The sequence below is a fragment of the Lissotriton helveticus genome, chromosome 9 (genome assembly GCF_964261635.1).
Source record: "Lissotriton helveticus chromosome 9, aLisHel1.1, whole genome shotgun sequence".
In the NCBI taxonomy this organism is placed as follows: domain Eukaryota; kingdom Metazoa; phylum Chordata; class Amphibia; order Caudata; family Salamandridae; genus Lissotriton; species Lissotriton helveticus.
This window is the reverse complement of record NC_136070.1, coordinates 519,405,411-519,426,154: the sequence shown is the minus strand read 5'-3', so window position 1 is coordinate 519,426,154 and position 20,744 is coordinate 519,405,411. Positions and strand designations below refer to the sequence as shown.

Here is a 20,744-nt window from a genome sequence, read left to right as displayed (position 1 = left end):
ACACAATGCTGTCCAAAGAAAAAATTCTGGAGTACAGAGTCATTAACCCATTGTCCACTACAGAAAGTGATTTTTCCAAATTAATACGGTCGATTTCCCGTATACTTTCTGCTGTCTCAATTTGAGTCACCTTCCAGGCCTCGTTGTAAGCTGCATATACAGAGGCTGCTATGAAGCGTTTTTGACGCTGTTTGCGCGGTCCCATAATGAAATCACGCAAGTCAGCACCATCAGTTAGTAAAGTTAGGTGTTGCTTAATTTCTGTCAGTGTGGAAGTTTGTAGCCATTGAAGGCATAATTTGCCCACACTGTAGGTGGTTATTATCCCTGGGTGTTGTCTTTGGGAATATCTAGGGTCTGGCCTGGTCAATGTGAACCCCTGTGTTTTGTTCAGGAATCTATCTTGACAGTTATTAGTATCTGTGGGCCAGATTAACCATTGTTTCCAATCAGGATTTGTTCTGTTTTGGTTTAATACATAGTTTACATCTATCCCTTCATCTGTAGAGCTATTGCTGTCCATTGTTGGCTTTGGAATAGACGGTTTATTTAAGTCTTTGATTTTGGCTAAGCCAAGACAGGTGGTTTGTTGAACAGTGTCATTCAAAAATATAATTTGTTCTGGGATCATGCAGGCTCTAAACAATGATTCTATACCTTGTACTTGCCATTCTTTTGTACCCTAAACACTTTTTACTTCAACATTTTTGTCCCAATAATCAAAACCAAAAGTATTCATTTGTTCAAAAAATGAGTCTGAATATATCAATTTCGTGTTTGTAAGCATGGTCTTTGTCCCTGTCTTATTTGACAATTTGAAATAAAAGTTTCAGCATTACTTTTGTTGAACCCTGAAAAGTATGAATATTTGTTATAAAAGGTTCTTGAGCTTCCTTTTGGAGGGGTCGCACAATGTTCCCATTGATCATAATTTAAAACATTTCTAGGTTGTGCCGATTTATGTAGAAAATGGTTACCATAGTGGTTGTAACAGTACATACTATCATAATTAGTCGAATCCTGCAAATAATCATGTTTGGTAAATTTAGCAGACATCACTAAGTCAGACATCATATCATTTATATTTTCAAAGTCCCAATCATCAGCAAATGAGCTTGGTTTTACAAAGTCACTTAACGAGATCTTGATTTGGTGTGGGTATTTCAGGATTTCAACCGGACCATAAATTTCGTAGTCAGTATTGTCCCATGCTACCCCACCTGGTATAGGATTGGCTGTGAAGTTGACTGAAGAAAGTTCTCTCTTCTCGACGTGTGAAGATGTGTGTGGCTTGAGGATCAAGTTGATTTTCTGACTTGCTGTGTCCATTTTAGCATATTTTCCCTCAATGAAGCGTCCCAAGGTTAGTACCATGATGAGCCAAAGTATGAGGATAAATGCACCAAAGCCCACCCAAAATTCAATCCATGGAGAAATCAGATATGTTTCTTTCAGTAGTTTCAAAAGTTCTTTAGTTTTATCTTTAAAGGTTTTTGTTGATGGCTGTGTTTTTGATTCACTTAGGTCTTCAGAGGAATCATCGAAGTTTATGAAGTAGCCGGATGCAGTTCTGTCAATTGTTCCAATTGCTTCAGGATTACTGTTTCTTGCATATTCGTTTGTTACTTCATTGTAGGTCGGTGTGTCTCTACTAAATGTTTTTATTTGGGTTGTTAGAGGTCTGAGTTCCAATGCATTGTTGCATAGTCCTTGTTGTTGTTCTGTAGGCGTTTCGAATGTGATTAGCCTCTTAGTTTGGACCTCTGTATTTGTAGCAAACCTTGGTGTTCTGCTACTTATCGGGAGTCCACTTGGCCTACTGTTTGTTATCGGCCACATGATTGTGGTTTTACCAGGTCGATGGATACAACTTGGTTCTCCTTTTTACCAGCAAGCGGCGGTAGTACAACTGATCTTGTCCAGTTGATAGACAAGACAGGAACTGCTTTTCTGTAAGAAGGCCCAAATTCCTTCTTTACCGCGATCTTTTCTCTGACTAGATCCCCGACTTTTGGAATCCAGACAGGTCTTGCTGGGACAGGTGGTGGTTCTTCAGTGGTTGTTGGCTGCTGTTTCAACTTTATGTTGCTCAGGTCTTTTCTTGTTTTGTTTAAGTCCTGTAAAATAGCCAAACGATCTTTGATATCAAAGCTTTTTTCCTTCACCACTGAAGTCTGACTGTCAAGATCTAAGACTAACATCCTAGTTCCAAACAATAATTCGGACAGACTGAATCCCTTCAGAGAATTTCTTGGCAGGTTGTTTAGACTACGTTGGACACTTATTAGATGTTTGACCCACCCAGCTCCCGAACCTAATATCCTTTCCGTTATAGATAGCTTTATGCCTTGGTTTTTTCTTTACACCATCCCGTATCCCTCAGGAAGGAAGTGAGAAGAATCCCGCTATGCTATGCTCATTTGGCCTTGTTTCCCCACAGGCTTGAGGGCCAAAGTGAAAACATTGGTCAAACGTAGCATGCTCCTAGCGTATATGCCATTTAGACTCGCAAATCTTTGTATAACAGTCCAAACGTCAGCCGAGTGCTGGGGATCTACATTATAAGTGGAAACTAGCCTGTATATGTTAATCGGACGCTTTGCTTTTTACTGTTGATTCTTTCTGGAGTGAAACGCCACGGTATTATACCGTTTCTCTCGCCACTGCGATCTCTGTTGCAGTCCGGGCATTTTTTTACAAAAATGTGATGCTGCAGGCTCATGCCTGGCCACCAGTACACTGATTGTAATTCTTCCAGAGAATCTTTTATTTTGAGGTGTCTTAGACCCTCGCCCATATGTGCGTCTGCAATTAACAAAGTTCTCCTGTCCATGTTTGGAATTACTCTATCCCCCACTCCAGAAATTCGAGCAAAAGGGACGGAGTTTGCATCGATTATGTATGTATAATTGAGTGGATAGTTGATCGGTAGTACTGAGCAGTCGCCTTTTGATGACGTTTTCACCGCCAGCACTGTTTCACCGTCAATGTATTTCATTGTACGCTTTTTCCTAGCTACGGAAGCCGATTTAGTTGCTACCGCTGTGGCTGTCTCAGCCAATGAATTCCCTACAACGTGAACGCCATCACGCTGATGACTCAGTGTATGTATCACGTGAGTCTTTGGTAGTTCTTTTTGTAACAGAACTATTTGTTCCCAAAGCAGTTTTTGCTTTATTGTTGCACCTGTGTCATCTTTGTAACCGTTTTGAATCCATTTCTGCAGATCGTTGTTCTATGATTTGACGCAGTAATATGAATCGGACACTATAAGTGTCGGGAATTCGTGATCCGCATTATCTAGCGCCATTTTCAATGCTATTATTTCAGTCTGTTGTTCTGAATTAGTTTCTACTGAGTGTGTTTTTGTTAATAGAGGTCTTAGTTTACCTCCGCGGCACACTTCTTTTGTAATCTCACATGTGGGGTTGTATGCTTGTTCTCCCCAAACGGAGGGTTGAGCATGTCCGTCTGTATAGATTACACAAGCGTACTGTCGTAAAGGCAGAATGTCGATTGGCAGAGGGAATATTCTTTCATATTCTAGATTTTTTAATTCCTTTAGTTCCGGATCAAAGTAGTAGTATACTTTGTCCGTTGTAATTGAATTCACCCATTGTATCCATTCCGGATTCAACGCTATTGTTGGTAAATTACACGGTGTTGTTAATGCCTCAAAGGCTGATTCCGCTGTTCTGACCGTGATACGTCTACCGTCAGCTTTATCTTTTTCTCTAGCTATTGCGGTTTGAACTGCATGAACAATGTTTTCTTTAATGCTGAATTTCTTTTCAGCTTCTGTGTACAAGTGTGATTTGAATGCAATTGGTACCTTTTCTCCCTCATTAGAGGTCAGGTATGTGAATCCGCATCTTCCTGGGATGACTCGAATCACAAGATTGCGTGTGTTATCACGTGTTTCTAATTTTGTTTTAATTAACATGTCTGTTTGTAAGGATCTCAGAATTTCTGTGTGTATTTGAGTCCAATTAGTTTTTTTAAAATCTGGTTTTATTAGATCATAAAGGGGTTTGACCCTTTCTGCGTAATTTGCAATGTATGTTCTTCCGAAATTTAGGAAGCCTAGAATTGACTGTAGGTTTTTTAGTGTTCTAGGTGCTTGGAGTACGGCACATTTCTCTAGGAAATTGTCAGCCAGGCTTTTGCCTTCACTTGATAATTCATATCCTAAGAACAGGACTGTTAGATGGGCAATTCTAGATTTTTTAAAGTTGAATTTGTAACCCTCTGCTGCGAACCCAAGTATTATGGTGTTCACTCTCTTCAAGTGAGTATCCAAGTCATCATCTGTTAGGTATATGTCGTCGACATAAGATAATGCCTCTTCATCATATGTTTGTAATAACTCTGTTACTCTCGCTGAGAATAATCCTGGGCTGTTCTTGTACCCCTGGGGTAACCGACAGAATTGTTTTTGAGCGCCATTTATTGAGAACGCAGACAAGTATCTGCTCTCTGGTGCTATATTTTGACAAAAGAATCCATTAGAGATGTCTAATGTTGTTTTGTATTTTTTGCGCACTATGTTATTCATTAGTGCTGCACTATGCGAGTTTTGCACTGCAAAAGTTTTGCAACATGAGTTAAGGTGTCTGTAATCCAAAACTAGACGATATGAATTGTCTGGTTTGGAGACAGGAAACAAAGGGTTGTTCATTTGTGAGGTGCAAGTTTCAATCACCCCCTGGTATTCTAATTGGTCTAGGATTTCTTTTACCTGTTTTTTAGCTTCTTGCTTAATTGGGTACTGTCTTTGTGCAGTAGGTTGTGATTTTAACTGGATTTTGTGAGGAGGAGAGTCCTCATCCCATCCTACATGATTTTTATATAAAGCAGGAGCTTGAGCTACTGCCCACTTTCTTGCAAGTGTATATTTTTTATGAATTGGGATATGATTTGAGAAGGCAGGCATAATTATTTCTTCGCCATGAGGGCAGTCCCTGACAAACTCTGGTGGCCAGTCTTTTTCAGCTAGAAGGATGTCGTAGCCCTTGGAGAGATTATCCCAAAATAGTCCCCTTATTTTCCTAGTCTTATCCCCCTCTATACGTAATGTTATTTCATATATTTTGTGAGGTTTGCTAACTCTGGTGTCTGCAGTTTCCACTTGAAGGTATTCATTCGTGTCCACTGTCTCCAGATGATTCATAAGGACTTTGCGGGCTATGCTCACTTCTGCTGCGCTGTCTAGCATTGTCTGAGCCCATTCTCCGTTTTTCAGTTGTGTCCTCAGTATTCTCGGCATTGTTGAATACTTTCATACTGGCTACCTTCTTTTTTGGAAATTGTATTTTCTTATTTGGATGAGCAGGTTCCTTGTCTTTGGACCTGACGTGCCCTTCCCTGGGTTCCGATCGTCCTCTCCTTTCCGATTTCTGCGAGGAAGTCTGAAAAGATTGAGAGGGACGTGTATCAAAATCTTGATATCTATCCGGTTTCTTTATATTATCCCTATTTCTAAGGTTGTATTTTTTCCCAGAGGGCTCACTTTGGGGAGACTTGGGTCCTTGGTCCGGAGATCTTTCTCTCCGCCGAGGAGACCTTCCTCTGGACTGGAATCTCTTTTCTTTCGGATTGGATTGTTTGTTTCCATCCCAGCTCTTTTTTTGTGATGTTAAATTATTTTTAATAAATATTTTTTCAGGACTTTCAATCAGTTGGGGTTTTACTGGTATTCCACCTAAACTATCTCTACCTAGTTCCTCATAGGATTTTTCTATGATTCTGGCAATTTCAGCTGGTTGGTCTGCTATATCTGTTTCTTTTAACCTCTGGCGGATCGCCACATTCGCTGCTTCTCCCTTTATGTTGGCTAGTAATATAGCCGAGACCTGCTTGAAGTCTTTCAGTAATTTCATACCAAGAGTTAAAGCGGGTTCTGGACCGTATTCATCTTGAATTTGTTTTAGCACATCTGGTATTACCGAGATGGATGGAACACCATGCGTTTTTGTGTAGATGGAAGCAAAGACTGTACCCCAAGTGTCACAGTCCTCCACGTGTGGTGCGATTCCCATTGGAAGACAGATAGTCAGAATCCTGTGTTTATCCACAGGAGTGGTGTCTGGAAACACCGCCTCTATTTGGGTGATTTTTTGTGCTAACCAGAATGGTATTTGTTCCCTTTTAGCTGGTACCTTACCTAGGCAGGACTGTATGTTCTGTGGTGTAATTTTATTTGTGTTCCCCTGATGAGGGGTCAGCTGTGGAATTTTAATTGCTGGTTGGATTGTTGAAGTCCGCATTACATATTGGACTAATTGTCTATGTACTTTTATTAATTGTTTTAGTTGTACTAAAACATCTGCTGCAGACATTCTTTCGATGTCTGGATGTGGTGTGTATCCGGCTAGGACCGGCCACGTTGCTCCTGGTCTACCTAATGGACCGAGCCTGGTGATGTGAATGTTGTGTTTTAGGGCGCCATTAAACAAGAGCAGGTGCTCTTGAAATTTAAGTGGTACTTCCACCTCCTCGAAAGGAGTGTATTCTTCAGGAGGTTCCTCTGTTTTGTAATGGTGGAAGTGCTTTGTTACAGCGTTTGCTGCTGGAAAGTTTATCCATGAATAGAATACCTCTGTCTGCCGATATTCGTGTGCCTCTATTACGAATATGACTGTGCCACCTCTAGGTGTCAGTCCATTTTCTATAAGTTTTAAAGTTATAGATTTCCTTATGTTGACCGGGATGAGTATTAAATCCGGGTCTGCTTCTTGCATAGTATTATCAGCTGCTACGAGTTCAGCTGCTAATCTAGCTATCTCTCTTTCTTCTTCAGTGTCTGACATTCTACTGTCAGGAAGGTTATTTTGTTTGTTTGCAGATCAGGTTTCTTATGGAAACAGAGATTAGATGCACAATATTTTGGAACAGTGTATCCTTCAACGTTGATTAAACCAAGAACCATACATAGGAGTTTCCTCCTGCGAGGTTTGGCGGATTTGACCTTTCACCCACTCCAGACGTCTTTGGAGTATTATGGGAAAAAAGGGGTCTGAGTGAAAAAGCACAACTGAGTTACTCTAATGTCTTGCGTTAGTTTTATCGCCTTTCCAAACGTTTGGGCGCCATGTAGTGTAGTTCCTATTATCCCAATAGGCTCTGCGCATTGGAATAATACCTTCAATAGTATAGACCTAGACCAGACGTTAACTAGGTCTTCTATTGTCGATATTAGACTTAAAGTTTTGGGTTTGCCAGCTAGCTCAGAGTTCACTAGAAACTTTCTCGAATAGGCAAGGAAGAGTTGAACCTCCCTGGATAGACAAGAAGGGATTTAGTTTCTGACAACCATAGAACATGACAACTTTGCTCTCCCCTAATCAAGAGTGTATCTCTAGAGTCGTGTGAAAACAAAAGACAACTTATTTTACTCAGTCAGTACGTGCATTCTTAGTCTCACCAGATTGTAGAGAAAAGGAAGAGACGGGCGTGTTCAATAAAAGATGGTATTTATTGATCAGTCTCTTTTCTCATACAAGAGAAATGGATCGATATTATCGCAATACTTATGGTTAAGTAAAGTGCATACAATAAAAGCAGAAGTATAAAATAATACTGTAAAAACATTTATATGGTTTCTAAGCCATAAGGTGGTTTAAAATTGATAAAATAGATATATACATACATACATTTGACTAATCGTACTCAACTGGTGTTTCTAACTACGCCTACCCCGGTGTACCTGACCTAAGCCTAATACGTGGGCGGGAATAGAAAGTAGCAGTTTAAGTTAAGTTTGTTTTGCCAAGTGACTGACTCAAGAAGTCTCTGCAAGGGGTTATTCAGTTCTGTACCTGGAATCTAGGATGAATGAGGGATGGTATCTCTCGTCCCTGGTCTCGATATTCCAGGCTGCCTGCGAGGGCTACCCGGAAGCGCCGGAGCTGGATTTCTCGGCAGGAGAAAGCAGCGTCTCGTTCTCAGCGCGTCAGGAAGGCGGGGCTGCGCCAGCGGGGTCTGCTCTGCTCTGGGCTTCGGCAAGTCTGGCTGCTCCGATCTCGTCACCACTGCGTGTGTTTGCTTAAGGCAATACCGGTAATATTTATACCTGTAAGGTGCCGAGATTGACGTAAGGATGGACATAGATACGTCAATAAGGATGTCATACGACTTGGTCGTTAGCACATTCTTTTGCTGAAGTTCTCGATGAAATCAAAACAATGGCCGCAGGGTTTTTCCCAGGTTGTCATAGGTTTGATTTGTTTTGAGAACTCCGTATGCCTTATCAGGGGCTGGAGGAATATCGATTGTCTAATTAGATGGCAAGCGTTATGACCTAATCAGATAACACGTTCCTGTGCCGTGGTGTGGCTTAATCAGATAACGGTTTCTGCATCATGGGATGGCTGCTAGTTAACTTGTTAACCAGAACAGGGTCAGGAATAGGGGGATCGATACAGAACCTATAGGAATACATCACAGGGTTGTTGGGAGGTGTTCGGGGGTTGGTTCTGGGGTGTTGTCAGTGTGTCTAGACTCTCATCTATCGACGGGGCTGCTATTACTGCTGTGCATGGGGACCATACCTGACCTAAAGTGTGTAACCTGGAATGTGAGGGGACTGAACTCTATGCTGAAGCGCCACAGGGTACATGCCTATCTTGTTCGCAGGGGGGTACAAATAGCCTTTCTACAAGAGACGCATATTGACCAACGTGAAGGGCGGGCTTTACAGCGCAGGTGGCGGGGCCAGCTATTCCACACGAGCTACTCGGCCTTTGCGAGGGGGGTTTTGATCTGGGTGCGGGCAGGGGTCCCCTTTCAGCCAGTGCAGACAGTGCTTGACCCTGAGGGGAGGTTCGTAGCTGTACAGGGCTGCCTGGATGGGAGGGATGTGACTCTTTGCAGCATCTATGCCCCCAATGTAGACCAAATTGCCTTCTTTGCACGCCTATCAGGGAAACTGGCGTCAGTGCTAACTAATGCGGTTTTACTAGGGGGGGACTTTAATTCAGTACTTGATGTGGGGTTGGATAGGTCTCACCCTCCACTGGCGCAGGCAGCGGCGCACAGGCTAGCGCAGAGCAGGCGAGCATGGCAGAGTAGCTGGGGCCTGGTGGATGCATGGCGAACCCAACATCCGACGGAGAAAGATTTCTCGTTCTATTCCCCTCCGCACGAGCTTCATGTTCGCCTTGACAGCATTCTATGCACGCCGGATGTTCAATGCTTGGTCCGCCACAGTGAATACCTGGCTAAGACAATTTCGGACCATAACCCTTGCCTGGTGGCGGTCCACTGGACGCGTCAACGCCAAGCTATACCGACGTGGCGATTTAACCCGCTGGCGCTGGAGGATACTGTGTTTAGGGCCGAGGTAGGCAATGGGGTGGAGGGCTATTTTGGCGCTAACGCGGGCACAGCTTCCACTAGGGCACTGGAGTGGGACGCCTTTAAAGCGGTGGTTCGGGGAGTCTGCATTTCAGCCACGGCGAGAGTCCGCAAGACTCTCCTACGGGACCTTACGCGGGACGAGGATCGCTTGCGCGAGGAGGAGAGGCGTTACCACACGACCCCGGAAGCTCGCGAGGCGGTTTCGGTGGCGCGGGAGGAAGTGGCGGCGGCAACAGAGAAGTTGCGCTGCTTTGATTATAAAGAGTTCCTTGTTCGGGCTCATGCTGAGCGCGACAAAGTGGGCTCACTTTTAGCCTGGCTGGCCGCTCCGGGAGCCCGCGGCACCCCGATTGTAGCTCTAACTACGCCGGAAGGGAATGAGGTTTACACTCAGTCGGAGATCAATGGCCAATTTTTCGCGTATTACGCGCACCTTTATAGGAGTGCGATGCCGTGTGTGCCAGAGGAATTGGGTGAGTTTCTCCAGATGGCGCGGCTCCCCCGGCTTGACCCCGAGCACGTGGCCCCACTGGGCGGAGACATCTCCGAGGGTGAAATTCGGGTGGCCATTAAACAGATGGCTCGCCGCAAGACTCCTGGAGCGGATGGGCTACCGATCGAATTTTATGCAGCTTATGCAGACATGTTGGTACCGCGCTTGCTTGTGGTATACCAAGAGGCCTGGGAAACTGGGACCCTCCCTGCAACAACCCGAGAAGCCTTGGTGATCCCCTTACTGAAGCGGGATGGCGAAGCTACCTCACGCTCGGCCTACCGACCTCTGTCCATGCTCACGACGGACTATAAGATCTTGAGCAGGATTCTTGCGACGCGACTGCTGCCCCACATGCGCGCTTTAGTGCATCAAGACCAGGCAGGGTTTATCCCCCAGCGCACTACTGCCACCTGTGTGCGTCGACTGCTTCGGGTCATGGGGGGCTATGTTGATGGTCCACCGGGAGCCGCTGTTCTGTCGACCGATATTGAGAAAGCGTTCAACAGCGTCGAGTGGCCGTACTTGCTTCGCGTACTGGAGACCTTCGGCCTGGGCGAGCGATTTGTGAAGTGGACCTCCTTACTCTATGCTGCGGCCACGGCCCGAGTCAAGACCGGGGCTACTATTTCAGCCCCATACAAGGTAGGGCGAGGGACCAGACAGGGGTGCTCCTTGTCCCCCCTCCTATTTGCGTTAGCTATAGAGCCTCTGGCAGCTCACGCCCGCCTGGGCCAAGCATATGAGGGCCTACAACTGAGAGGCGACACCCACTACATATCCCTTTACGCCGACGATTGCCTACTGTTTTTGGCTGACGCGGACGCTGCCCTACACGGGGCTAGACGCCTGCTGTTTGATTTTGGCCGCCTCTCGGGACTAAGGGTCAACTGGGAGAAGTCCTGCCTCTTCCCGCTGGTGCCAGGAACGGACGAATCCCAGCCGGAGGATGGGCTGCGATGGAAATATCATTGCTTCCCTTATCTAGGCACGCGCATATACCGGTCACAATTGGACCTCCTAGAGGGTAATATTGAGAGAGCGATTCGGAGCCTACGTGGCTGCATGGGGTTCTGGCGGACGCTGCCGCTGTCGGTTGCAGGGCGAGTGGCGTTACTTAAAATGGTGGCGCTGCCCCGCCTATTGTACTTGTTTCGCACACTGCCGGTCTGGATACCGGCATCTGTGTTCACCAGATTGCGCTCCTTGCTCACCGAGTTCATTTGGGGAATGGGCAGGAGGCGAGTGGCGCTGGCCACATGGATGCGTCCTAGATCGGACGGGGGACTAGCAGCCCCTGATTTCGAGTGGTACTATTTAGCGGCCCAGTTGCAGTGGCTTACCCAGGCAGTGGCTCTCGAATTCAGAGGCCCGGAAGGGGCTGCAGGCGGATGCCTTCCGAGACATATCATGTCCTTCATTATTCTGGCCCAGAAACTGGACCTTTCCCTACTCTCGAGTGAGGAGCGGACGATCCGCAACTGCTGGCTGCGCTGTCATAGGCGAGCCGGCGTCGTTCGCCCATATGCCCCAGAGATCCCACTGGGGATGTGCACTGCCTTCCCGCATGGAGGGGATTGGTCGGCACTGGCGACTTGGGAAGACCTAGGCCTGCACATGATCGGTGATTTGTATAAGGAGGGATCACTGCTTTCATTTCAGGAGTTGCGCGACGTTTACGACCTACCGAGGGGGGATTACCTGTTACACGCCTCGCTGGTGGCTAGTATCCAGAACCATTGGAAGAAGGGCCTTTCTGAACCGCCGACATCTGAGAGCTGTCAATATGTGGTTATGGCAGCTGGTACCTACAAGGCCGTCACCTGTCTCTATCGGAGGCTGTCGACGGAAACTTTGCAGCCCCTGGACGGGTTGAAAACCAAATGGGAAAAGGATCTTGGGCGACCGATTCCCGAATCGACTTGGCCGCAGCTTTTGCGGCGTGCATGGAAAGGCACAAGGAATGCCAGGTTCCAGATGGTCCAATTTTTCTCTCTCCACCGTGCTTATCTGACGCCGGTTAAGATCTCACAGTATTTTGAGGGCGCGTCTTCGCTCTGCCGTAGATGTGGAATCGAGGGTGCGGATTTTGCCCATATGCTCTGGGCTTGTGCGAAGCTAACCGATTATTGGGAGGCGGTGGTGGCCTGCCTGAATGCTGTCACGGATCGGCAAATTGAAGCGGAAATGGGCGTTTGCTTATTATTGTGGTTCCCTCACACCCCCCGTACTCGTGTCACCAGCAAATTCTTTGACTTGGGCCTGATACTGGCCAAACGTGAAATCACCATGCATTGGAAGTCCAGCCGGGGCCCCAGCTACTCGCGCTGGAGATCTACCCTGGAGCGGTGGGCGAAGGCAGAGGGCGCGTTGCGGCTACGGCAGGCCAGGCGACTAGATAACGACAGGGCGCTAGAGACAGCCAGGGCATGGGAGGCCCTTGTGACCGAGCTGCAACTACCTGAGGGTGGCCAGGACGAGGATAGTGCAGCACCGACGCCATAGGGTGCTTCAGGGGTGAGGTTCCCCGTTCCGGGTGCAGTACACAACTAACATAAGTAACGACGGGGGTTATGGGAGTTCGGGTCCCCTAATGGGAGGCATCACCTACCACCTCCTTTCGACTGCCTTGAGGAAGGGACGGATTGTTGATTATTGGCTGTTGAGAAAGAGGACACCGGCGCACTGACAAGGGGGGTGGGACACAGGGAGGGAATGGTTGCGGGATTGTTATCATAAAAGGCATATAATCAGAAAAGAATTGTTACCCTGTATACTTGAATGTGAATGCAAGTATTGCTCGTTATCTTGAACTGCTATATTCTGAAATGCCAATAAAAATTGTTTTTACAAAAAAAAAAATTCTCTAAGGTGGGTCCTTCTGTTTTAGGATAGATCGATCAAGGAGATCTAGGTATCATTCTGGACCCTAACAGCCCTGATCCTGTGCTAGTGTTGCAAACTGAAGAGGATTACAACAACTTTATAGTTAAAAGGTATCCCAATGTATTTTCTGAAAACATAGTAAAACTTAAGGATTTGTTCATGAGATTAAATTTAAAGACAATGCTGTCCCTTGCATACACAAATCTAGAAACATCCCTTTTTCCATCATGGGTGGTGGAAGAAGAACTTATGAGGTTACAAAAGGCAGGTGTTATCGAGCCTGTAGAGTCAGTCGAGTGGGTTTCGCCTTTGGTAATCGCTAAGAAATTCAATGGCAAACTCCGCCTATGTGTGGATCTACGCGACCTAAAAAAACATTTTGGTCGACCAATTTCCTTTGCCAAAAATTAGTGAAATGCTGTCCTACACTAATGGTGCCAAGTGGTTCTCCACAATTGATTTAAGCTCGGCCTACCACCAGGTGGCGTTACATCCCAAGTGTAGAAGTCTCACCACCTTCGTAACGCCCTTGGGATGCTTTAGATTTAAGAGAGTACCATTCGGACTGGCCTCGGAAGCGGCCATGTTCCAAAGATTAATGCGCACACTTTTTAGAGAGGAAAAGAATCTCCTAATTTTTCAGGATGATATTATGGTAACGGGCACCAACAGGAGGGAACATGATGAGAAATTAAACAGAGTGTTGGGCATTCTTGACCGTCATGGTCTTACTGCTGAAGTTCGCAAATGTAAATTTGCCACCAATGAGGTCACATACTTGGGACATGAGATTAATGGGAGTGGCATAAAACCCAAAAAAGAGCTACTATCTGCTATTAGGGAAGCTCCTTCACCTAAAAACAAGGATGAAGTTAGGGCCTTCCTAGGCCTTTCTGAATTTAATGCTAAATTTGTACAAAACTTCTCTTCAAAAACTTTTCCTCTGAGGGAACTGATTAAACAAAACAACAAATTTGAGTGGAATGCTGCATGTGCGGAGGCTTTCAAAAGGATTAAAAATGACATTTGCAAAGCCCCTCCTCACCAAGGATTTAATCCCTCACTCCACAGTATTGTAACTACTGATGCAAGTGGAACTGGGTTAGGAGCTGTGCTTAACCAAATTACCGAGGAGGGCAAGGAAGTGACTGTGGCTTTTGCCTCACTCTCAATCACACCAACTGAAGAAAGATACTCCGTGATTGAGCGTGAGGCTCTTGCATGTGCCTGGGGTTTAGAGAACTTTAGGCAGTATATATGGGGATATCAGGTTACCCTTAGGAGTGACCATAAACCCTTGATCAAACTGCTCTCTACCAAAGGCCTACAATGTGCCTCTCCTCGCCTTGCACGTATTTCCACGAGAATGTTGGATTTTAATTACAAAGTGGAGTACCTCCCTGGTATAAAAAAATCGGGTAGCAGACTGTTTAAGTCGGTTGCCTTTACCCAACACAGATAATCAGATCTCAGATAGAGAAACGTTTTGTATCGCCAACATCATTGATGAGGTACCTTGCATATCACATTCTGATTGAACTACAGCTATGGAAGGAGATGCTACCCTTCTTGAAGTAATTTTTTTTTTATAAAAGATGGCTGGCCTGAAAAGAAAAGTATTCCCAAACAGTTGTACACCTTTTGGGAACTCGGAGATGAATTATCTATTGAAGGAGATTTGATACTTAGGAATGGAAAAGTAATTCCTCCAACCAATTTACGTGCAAGACTCCTAGAAATTTGTCAAGAAGGTCACCTTGGCATAGGGAAAACCAAAAGCAGAGTTAGGAACTCATATTTTATCATTGAGAAGGAGATGTGTTGTGTTTTACCTTGTTATTGCTTATCTTTCTTGTGCCTTCACATTGTCATGCCCTCGCGCCGCTGCCACGAGCCATGCACAGGGTTCTATGACGTTACTCCATTCTACCGTAGAATCTTGGGCATTGTGACTGTTGGTGGCAGTTGCAGCAAGGAACTCTTGGATTGAAGACGCACCCTTGGTGTTAGGGCTATATGCAATAAACTACGTTTCACTCACCTCCTGACTCCTTAACAGAAGATATTTTATAAAATTCCACACTATGGAAGGGCTCCAGCTTTTCTCCTTTTTATTTTGCTCTACCCTTGATACTTATCAATAGTCTTGTTCTCTCTTGCTCACTCAACTTCTCCTTTCTCACATTATACTTCTAAAACTCTCTTTCCTGCAAGTATCTCTACCCTCTAACTGACTAATGCTCTTGTCCCTCTTTCTATACCATTATCCTTCCATCGCCAGCCCTTTTTTTTTTTACTTTCCAACATGGAAGTTCAGAATGCCCTTTGGCCCCTTCACCCACTCTCATTTTTATTGAATAGAAAAGTACTCTGGTCATTGTGAAATGACAATTGTATACTTCTGGAGGAATGTCTTCTGTTTAAAGAGTTATCTTGGATCAACAATCCTGGAATATCCTCACGTGAAAATTCTAGGAGAACAGGATTATCCTCAAGGGGACTGTGTGCATGGTTTGACCCCAGAACCGAAATGCATATAGTAACTGCACAATCTCACAATATTCTGCATGAGAAGAATATTTCACATTGATTGGCCCGAATGGAAACAGCATGACTAACCACAGCCCTTGTACTTATCTAATCACTAACATTGTGCTCCTATGGAATAACGCACTACATGTCTGCAAAGAACATCAGGGCTACATCCGGGGTAGTAAGCGATATAAACATACCCATTCCATAAACTCTCTGGAGCTACTCTTGCCATATCAATCCAAGGCCAGGATCAAATTTGCCATTAATTCCATCAGACATTTGAGGCCGATATTTGAAGGTCGAAGCTGTGATCACAAACACAATGAATCATAAAACATAACTGGATCTGAGGCCACAAAATTGATTTTTTTTCAATTTTTTTTTAAGCAGCATGGGTTGCTTTAAACAAATAACTGTTTCCTGTTTGGTAATGGGATGGTGGTCTGCTGTCCCTTGCATCCTACCCACTCAGTGTTTGTAGTCAATCACAGGGGGCCGCAAATAGCAAACTACTTGATTAATATTTATTAGGAAGGTCATTCTGTGACCTCCTGCCACTGGAGATTTTGTGATGCGACCTTAGTACCGAGTTGAATTGCAAAATCAGAGAGGTTGCACAAACATTGGTGTACGATTTGTGATCTGTCTCTTGGGCCCAAAGTCTCCTAGATCTAGTTTGCAATTTAATGATGGTGCAGTGTGTTAAATGCTCATCACTGAGATCTGATGTGATCTGCACTTGTTAATATTGGCAAAGCAAGGCCAGCACAGCCTTCCATGGTTTTCAAGGTTGGTAAAAAGAGAATCTTTACAATGGGTAACAGTAGCACTCGTTATTTAGAGTGCTTAGAAATGGCAGAAGGATTTCATAAATTATTATGATGGTAGGTCCTACTTTGTAATGGCACAGAGAAGAAATAACGGAATTGGATACTATCCAGAACAATGCAAGTGGTTGCAATTAATTCAAGCACTCCATCTATAACATAGAAGAGGTACAGAGACACAGAGGAAAACAGCAACAACAATTTAAGATTGTATACCTTCACATTGAGGTGAGGTAACAAATTACTGGCACTGCCTTTTAATAAAATCTACAATATCACACAAGACTATAAAAATGGTGTAAAGTTACTGGTGGGCATCAGTTATTTACCTGTGATGTGTAGTAGCACAAACTGAATGAGTCCAACGGAGGGGTGAAAGGGAACTTGTAAGGACCACTGAATGCAGAGTCATCGGTTCCTTCAACGCTACTAGACGTGAGGATGGCAGAGTCAACGGAGGTCACGCAGGGATGGACCAGGATATCCTGCAATGGGGATCCATTGGCTGGAAGGTTCAGGCTGACTGTCACATTTGGCATTGCTGCGTCTAAGTTGCACTTTGAAAACAAAACAGATTCTAGATGAGTAATGAACCATAAGAAAATGAGACAGCCTTAGAGTGACTCTTCATTTTCCTTCCCACACAGAAACCTTGATGAAAAGATTTTCAAGGTAATGGAAAGCAGAAGAATTGTGCAATTGTAATGCATTCCAGTATGTAGTAAATGTGACTTCTCTTTCTAATCTATGTAGCGCTTCAAACAGCATCTTATCTGCTTCTAACCAATGCTATCAGAGTAAGGCTATGACTGTCCAATCACTGGACATCAAACTCCAGACGGAGTTTCAGAAGGACATATTTGCAATTTGTCGGTGAAATTTAATATACATCCATTAATTCATACTTATTAATCTTGGATATCCTGAAAACTAGATTGTTTTTTCCTATTTTGTGTTCCTACAATTCTAGTAGTGAGAGATGATGCTATTAACCAACTTCATAACACACGATTTAAAGAAGACATACGCATTAAGAAGTCCTCAGTGGGGTCTGCTGAAGGAGCATCCAACAAGTTGCACACTAATTCCTGCAGTAGATTAACTCAACTTGTGAACTAATTGACAAACCTCTCTTCAACAGTCTTTCAATAAACAAACTTTAAGGACTTCTATTAACGGGACACAGATATCTTCTATGTAGTGCTTCAAACAGCATCTTATCTGCTTCTAACCAATGCTATCCGAGTAAGTCTATGACTGTCCAATCACTGGACATCAAACTCCAGACGGAGTTTCAGAAGGACATATTTACAATTTGTCGGTGAAATTTAATATACATCCATTCATTCATACTTATTAATCTTGGATATCCTGAAAACTAGACTGGTTTTTCCTATAATTCTAGTAGTGAGAGATGATGCTATTTACCGATTTAAAGAAGATTTAAGCATTAAGAAGTCCTCAGTGGGGTCTGCTGAAGGAGCATCCAACAAGTTGAACACTAATCCATGCAGTATATTAACTCAACGTGTGAACTAATTGACAAACCTCTCTTCAACAGTCTTTCAATAAACAAACTTTAAGGACTTCTATTAACGGGACACAGATATCCATACAAAGCATTCACTAACTATTTTAAGATGTCTGAAAGATGAAAGTAGTACATGTATGAAGTGTGCCTCTTCAACGCATTTCCTTATTAGCGCCTTGATGTATTTTTCATTAATTTATTTGCAGCTGAGGCCTGTGCAGGTAAGAGCGGAGGGGCAGTGGGGCTGGGTGGAGGAGGATTTCGACGGACGATTGCGAGGGAGAATCAATTATTTATTTAATTTTCCCTTGTCATTGTCCATCGAAATCCACCCCGGTGGCCTCACCGCTCTTACCTGCACAGGCCGCAGCGGTTTATTTGACGGCTCTATAAAGCACTTTACCAGACGGCTATTGGGAGGAAAAAATTAAGGTGAGGAGGACAGAATGGGGATACGGTCAAGAGAACGCAAGGTACAGAAAATGGCTGCATCTTCATTATTATTTACCAACAACCATATGAGGTGATTGTAAATATAGGCCCAGATCAAATACTATCAGCTATGATCGTGGTGGGCAACCCAAGAGTGGGCAGAAGAGGAGCATGAACCATGACTTGAACAGGTGAAGAACGGCCCCTAAAGAAGGATGTTTTGATGCGGTAGGGGGCCTTTTTGGAAGCCAATGAGAAGAACATGTTGGATATGACCACAATGTGGGAAGGAGGAATTGTGGAAGGAAATGTCAGATGACTATGGTAAGTATCCTTTTCCATATTATATGCGGTGGCGAAATCTGCCTCACTTAAGAGAAACCATTTGTTTACCACACACGGGTTACTGGCCACCAACCAAGCTTTCAAAAATCAATGGGAGAGAAATTGGATGTCCGAAGTGTAAACTCCTAGTGGTGGATGATATGTATAGGTTTATGCAATGCCCAATGGTTGCCCACTTTTGGATATCAGTATGTAACTTCATTGATGAGTTGACAGGATACCAGATAGAGGTAAGCTCTCAACTTATATTGTTTGGGCTTAACCCAGATGCAAGTCTGGGGGCAAGCTCTTCTATAACAAAATGTGTCTTTTAGGTGGTCTTGCTGGTAAGACGAGAGATATATAGGCTGTGGAAATCTGCAAATGTACCACTTCTTACTGACTGTGTTAAAAACATCAAGCATACAAGCCGGATGGATATAGCTAGCGATTCCCAAAATTTGGAGAGAGTCTGGGTGCATTACGTAAATTGGCAACAAATTAGAGGGTCCAATGATTAAGCCAGGTCTGCTGGGCTTCCCTGTTTTCTCCTTCTCTCTTTCTGTGTATGGGCGACATCGCTTTGGAACAGCAATATCTTTGCCCTGTTTGGAGATGAGAGCTCTGCCAGCAAGAAAGTGATTGCGGGATGAGGACAAAAAAAAGGTATCTATAACTGCAGAATTTCTATGGTTTTGTGTGCATAAAATCTGAGCCTAACTATAACGTCCCTGTAGCCTTTGTTTTTTCATTGAATTTCTAAGGTTTTTAAAGAACTATTTCCTAACTATAATGTCTGTGTAACTTTGCTTTTATCAGTAAATGTCTATTTTTTTTGTGTTAATTTCTATAGTTATTTTAATGCTATTTCCTAACTATAAACGTCCATGTAATCTTTGGTATTTTAGAGAATTTCACAGTTTAAAAAAATATAAATTGCACAACAATTTGGCCTATAAGTTCAATTTACTAATATACACTCTCACAAGTTCATAAATAAAAAAAAAAATCACGCATTAATTTTTATGTTTTTTAAAACGAAAAATTAAAAAGCTAAGGGATTGTAACTTATGTAGTCTTTCTATAAATGCACCAAGTCTTTCTTTTTAAAATTCATTTTATGGATCCACGTATCCTTTGTGAATCCTCAGACAAATAAGAGGTCTGCAGGTTATATTGCACACATTCAATACTAAAACAAGAACACATTTAATACAAACATATGCTATTGCAATTTCTATAAGTGTATCACTTCCTGTGTGTGGCTGTATGAGTGACTGTGTGAGTGGCATTGTGGGTGTATAAGTGGGAGTGGGTGTGGGAGTGGATCTGTGGGTGCATGAGTAGATGCGTGAGTGTTTTTGTGGGTCTGTGAGTGGGTTAGTGAGTGGCTGTATGGATGAGTCAGTGGGTGTGTAAGTGCGTGTGAGTGGCTGTATGGGTATGTGAGTGGGTGTGTGTGTCTGTATGGGTGTGTGAGTGGTTGTGTTGTGTGAGTGGTTGTGTGGGTGTGTTGAGTGGCTGTATGGGTGCGTTGAGTGCTGTGTGGGTCTGTGAGTGGCTGTGTAAGCGGTTTTGTGGGTTCATGAGTGGTTTTGTGAGTTGGTTTTTGAGGGACTGTGTGGGTGTGTGAGTGGTTCTGTGGTTTGTTCGACTAGGTGTGCAGGTGTATGTATTTTTTTATTGGGGTCTGAACCTGCCACAGAGCACACAGGAGTGCCGCTGTGGATCCACAGATCATCTCACACTAAAATAAAAATCCCTCCATCAGCCCCATGGGGTCAGGATACCTCTAACCTGACCCCCTTCTGTCACTTTTAAATGTAATTCCCATTCCCCCACCCCAGAATAGAGTTCCGATGCACAAAATGGCAGCGGTAACTTTCCTCAGGTTGCGACCAGCCAATCACTACATTGCTTTTGGTCCATGGATCCGCAGATCCACCATGATTGATCCTCATCTCTAGATACATATAAATCTTTTTACTTTAATAACTCCAAAACTACTGAACAGATATACACCAAATTACAAAAGCACTGTTTCTGGACCAAGATCTAGCTTTCTACCAAATTAATTGTAATTCTATTCAGCGGTTCGGGCTTTCGTCTTATCTAAAATCCCAATGAGAAATTGCATGAGGAAAATGCATTTTGGGACCCCTTCTATTCCTCATCCCCCCATGAGGGATCACCCCAATTGTATCCAGACTGCAGCTGAAGTGACTGGCAAACTAGTTCCGAAACTTTTGTGAAGATTTGTCAAACAGTCTGAAAGGCATTAGGAAAAGAAAAACGCTCTTCTATGGACAATAGGTCCTAACTATAACTATCAACTGTCAACCGCCAGTAGAATATATAT

The 20,744-nt window shown here is 44.0% G+C and overlaps 1 protein-coding gene across 1 annotated transcript in view; it reads right to left on the bottom strand.

Moving 5' to 3' along the window:
* AP5M1 (adaptor related protein complex 5 subunit mu 1) overlaps positions 1-20,744 on the bottom strand; it is a 107,843-nt gene that overhangs the window by 33,721 nt on the left and 53,378 nt on the right. Inside the window, exon 3 of the mRNA XM_078660367.1 lies at positions 16,428-16,655. Within this exon, the coding sequence (XP_078516493.1) occupies positions 16,428-16,655 (228 nt within the window). The remainder of the gene's footprint in view (positions 1-16,427; positions 16,656-20,744) is intronic.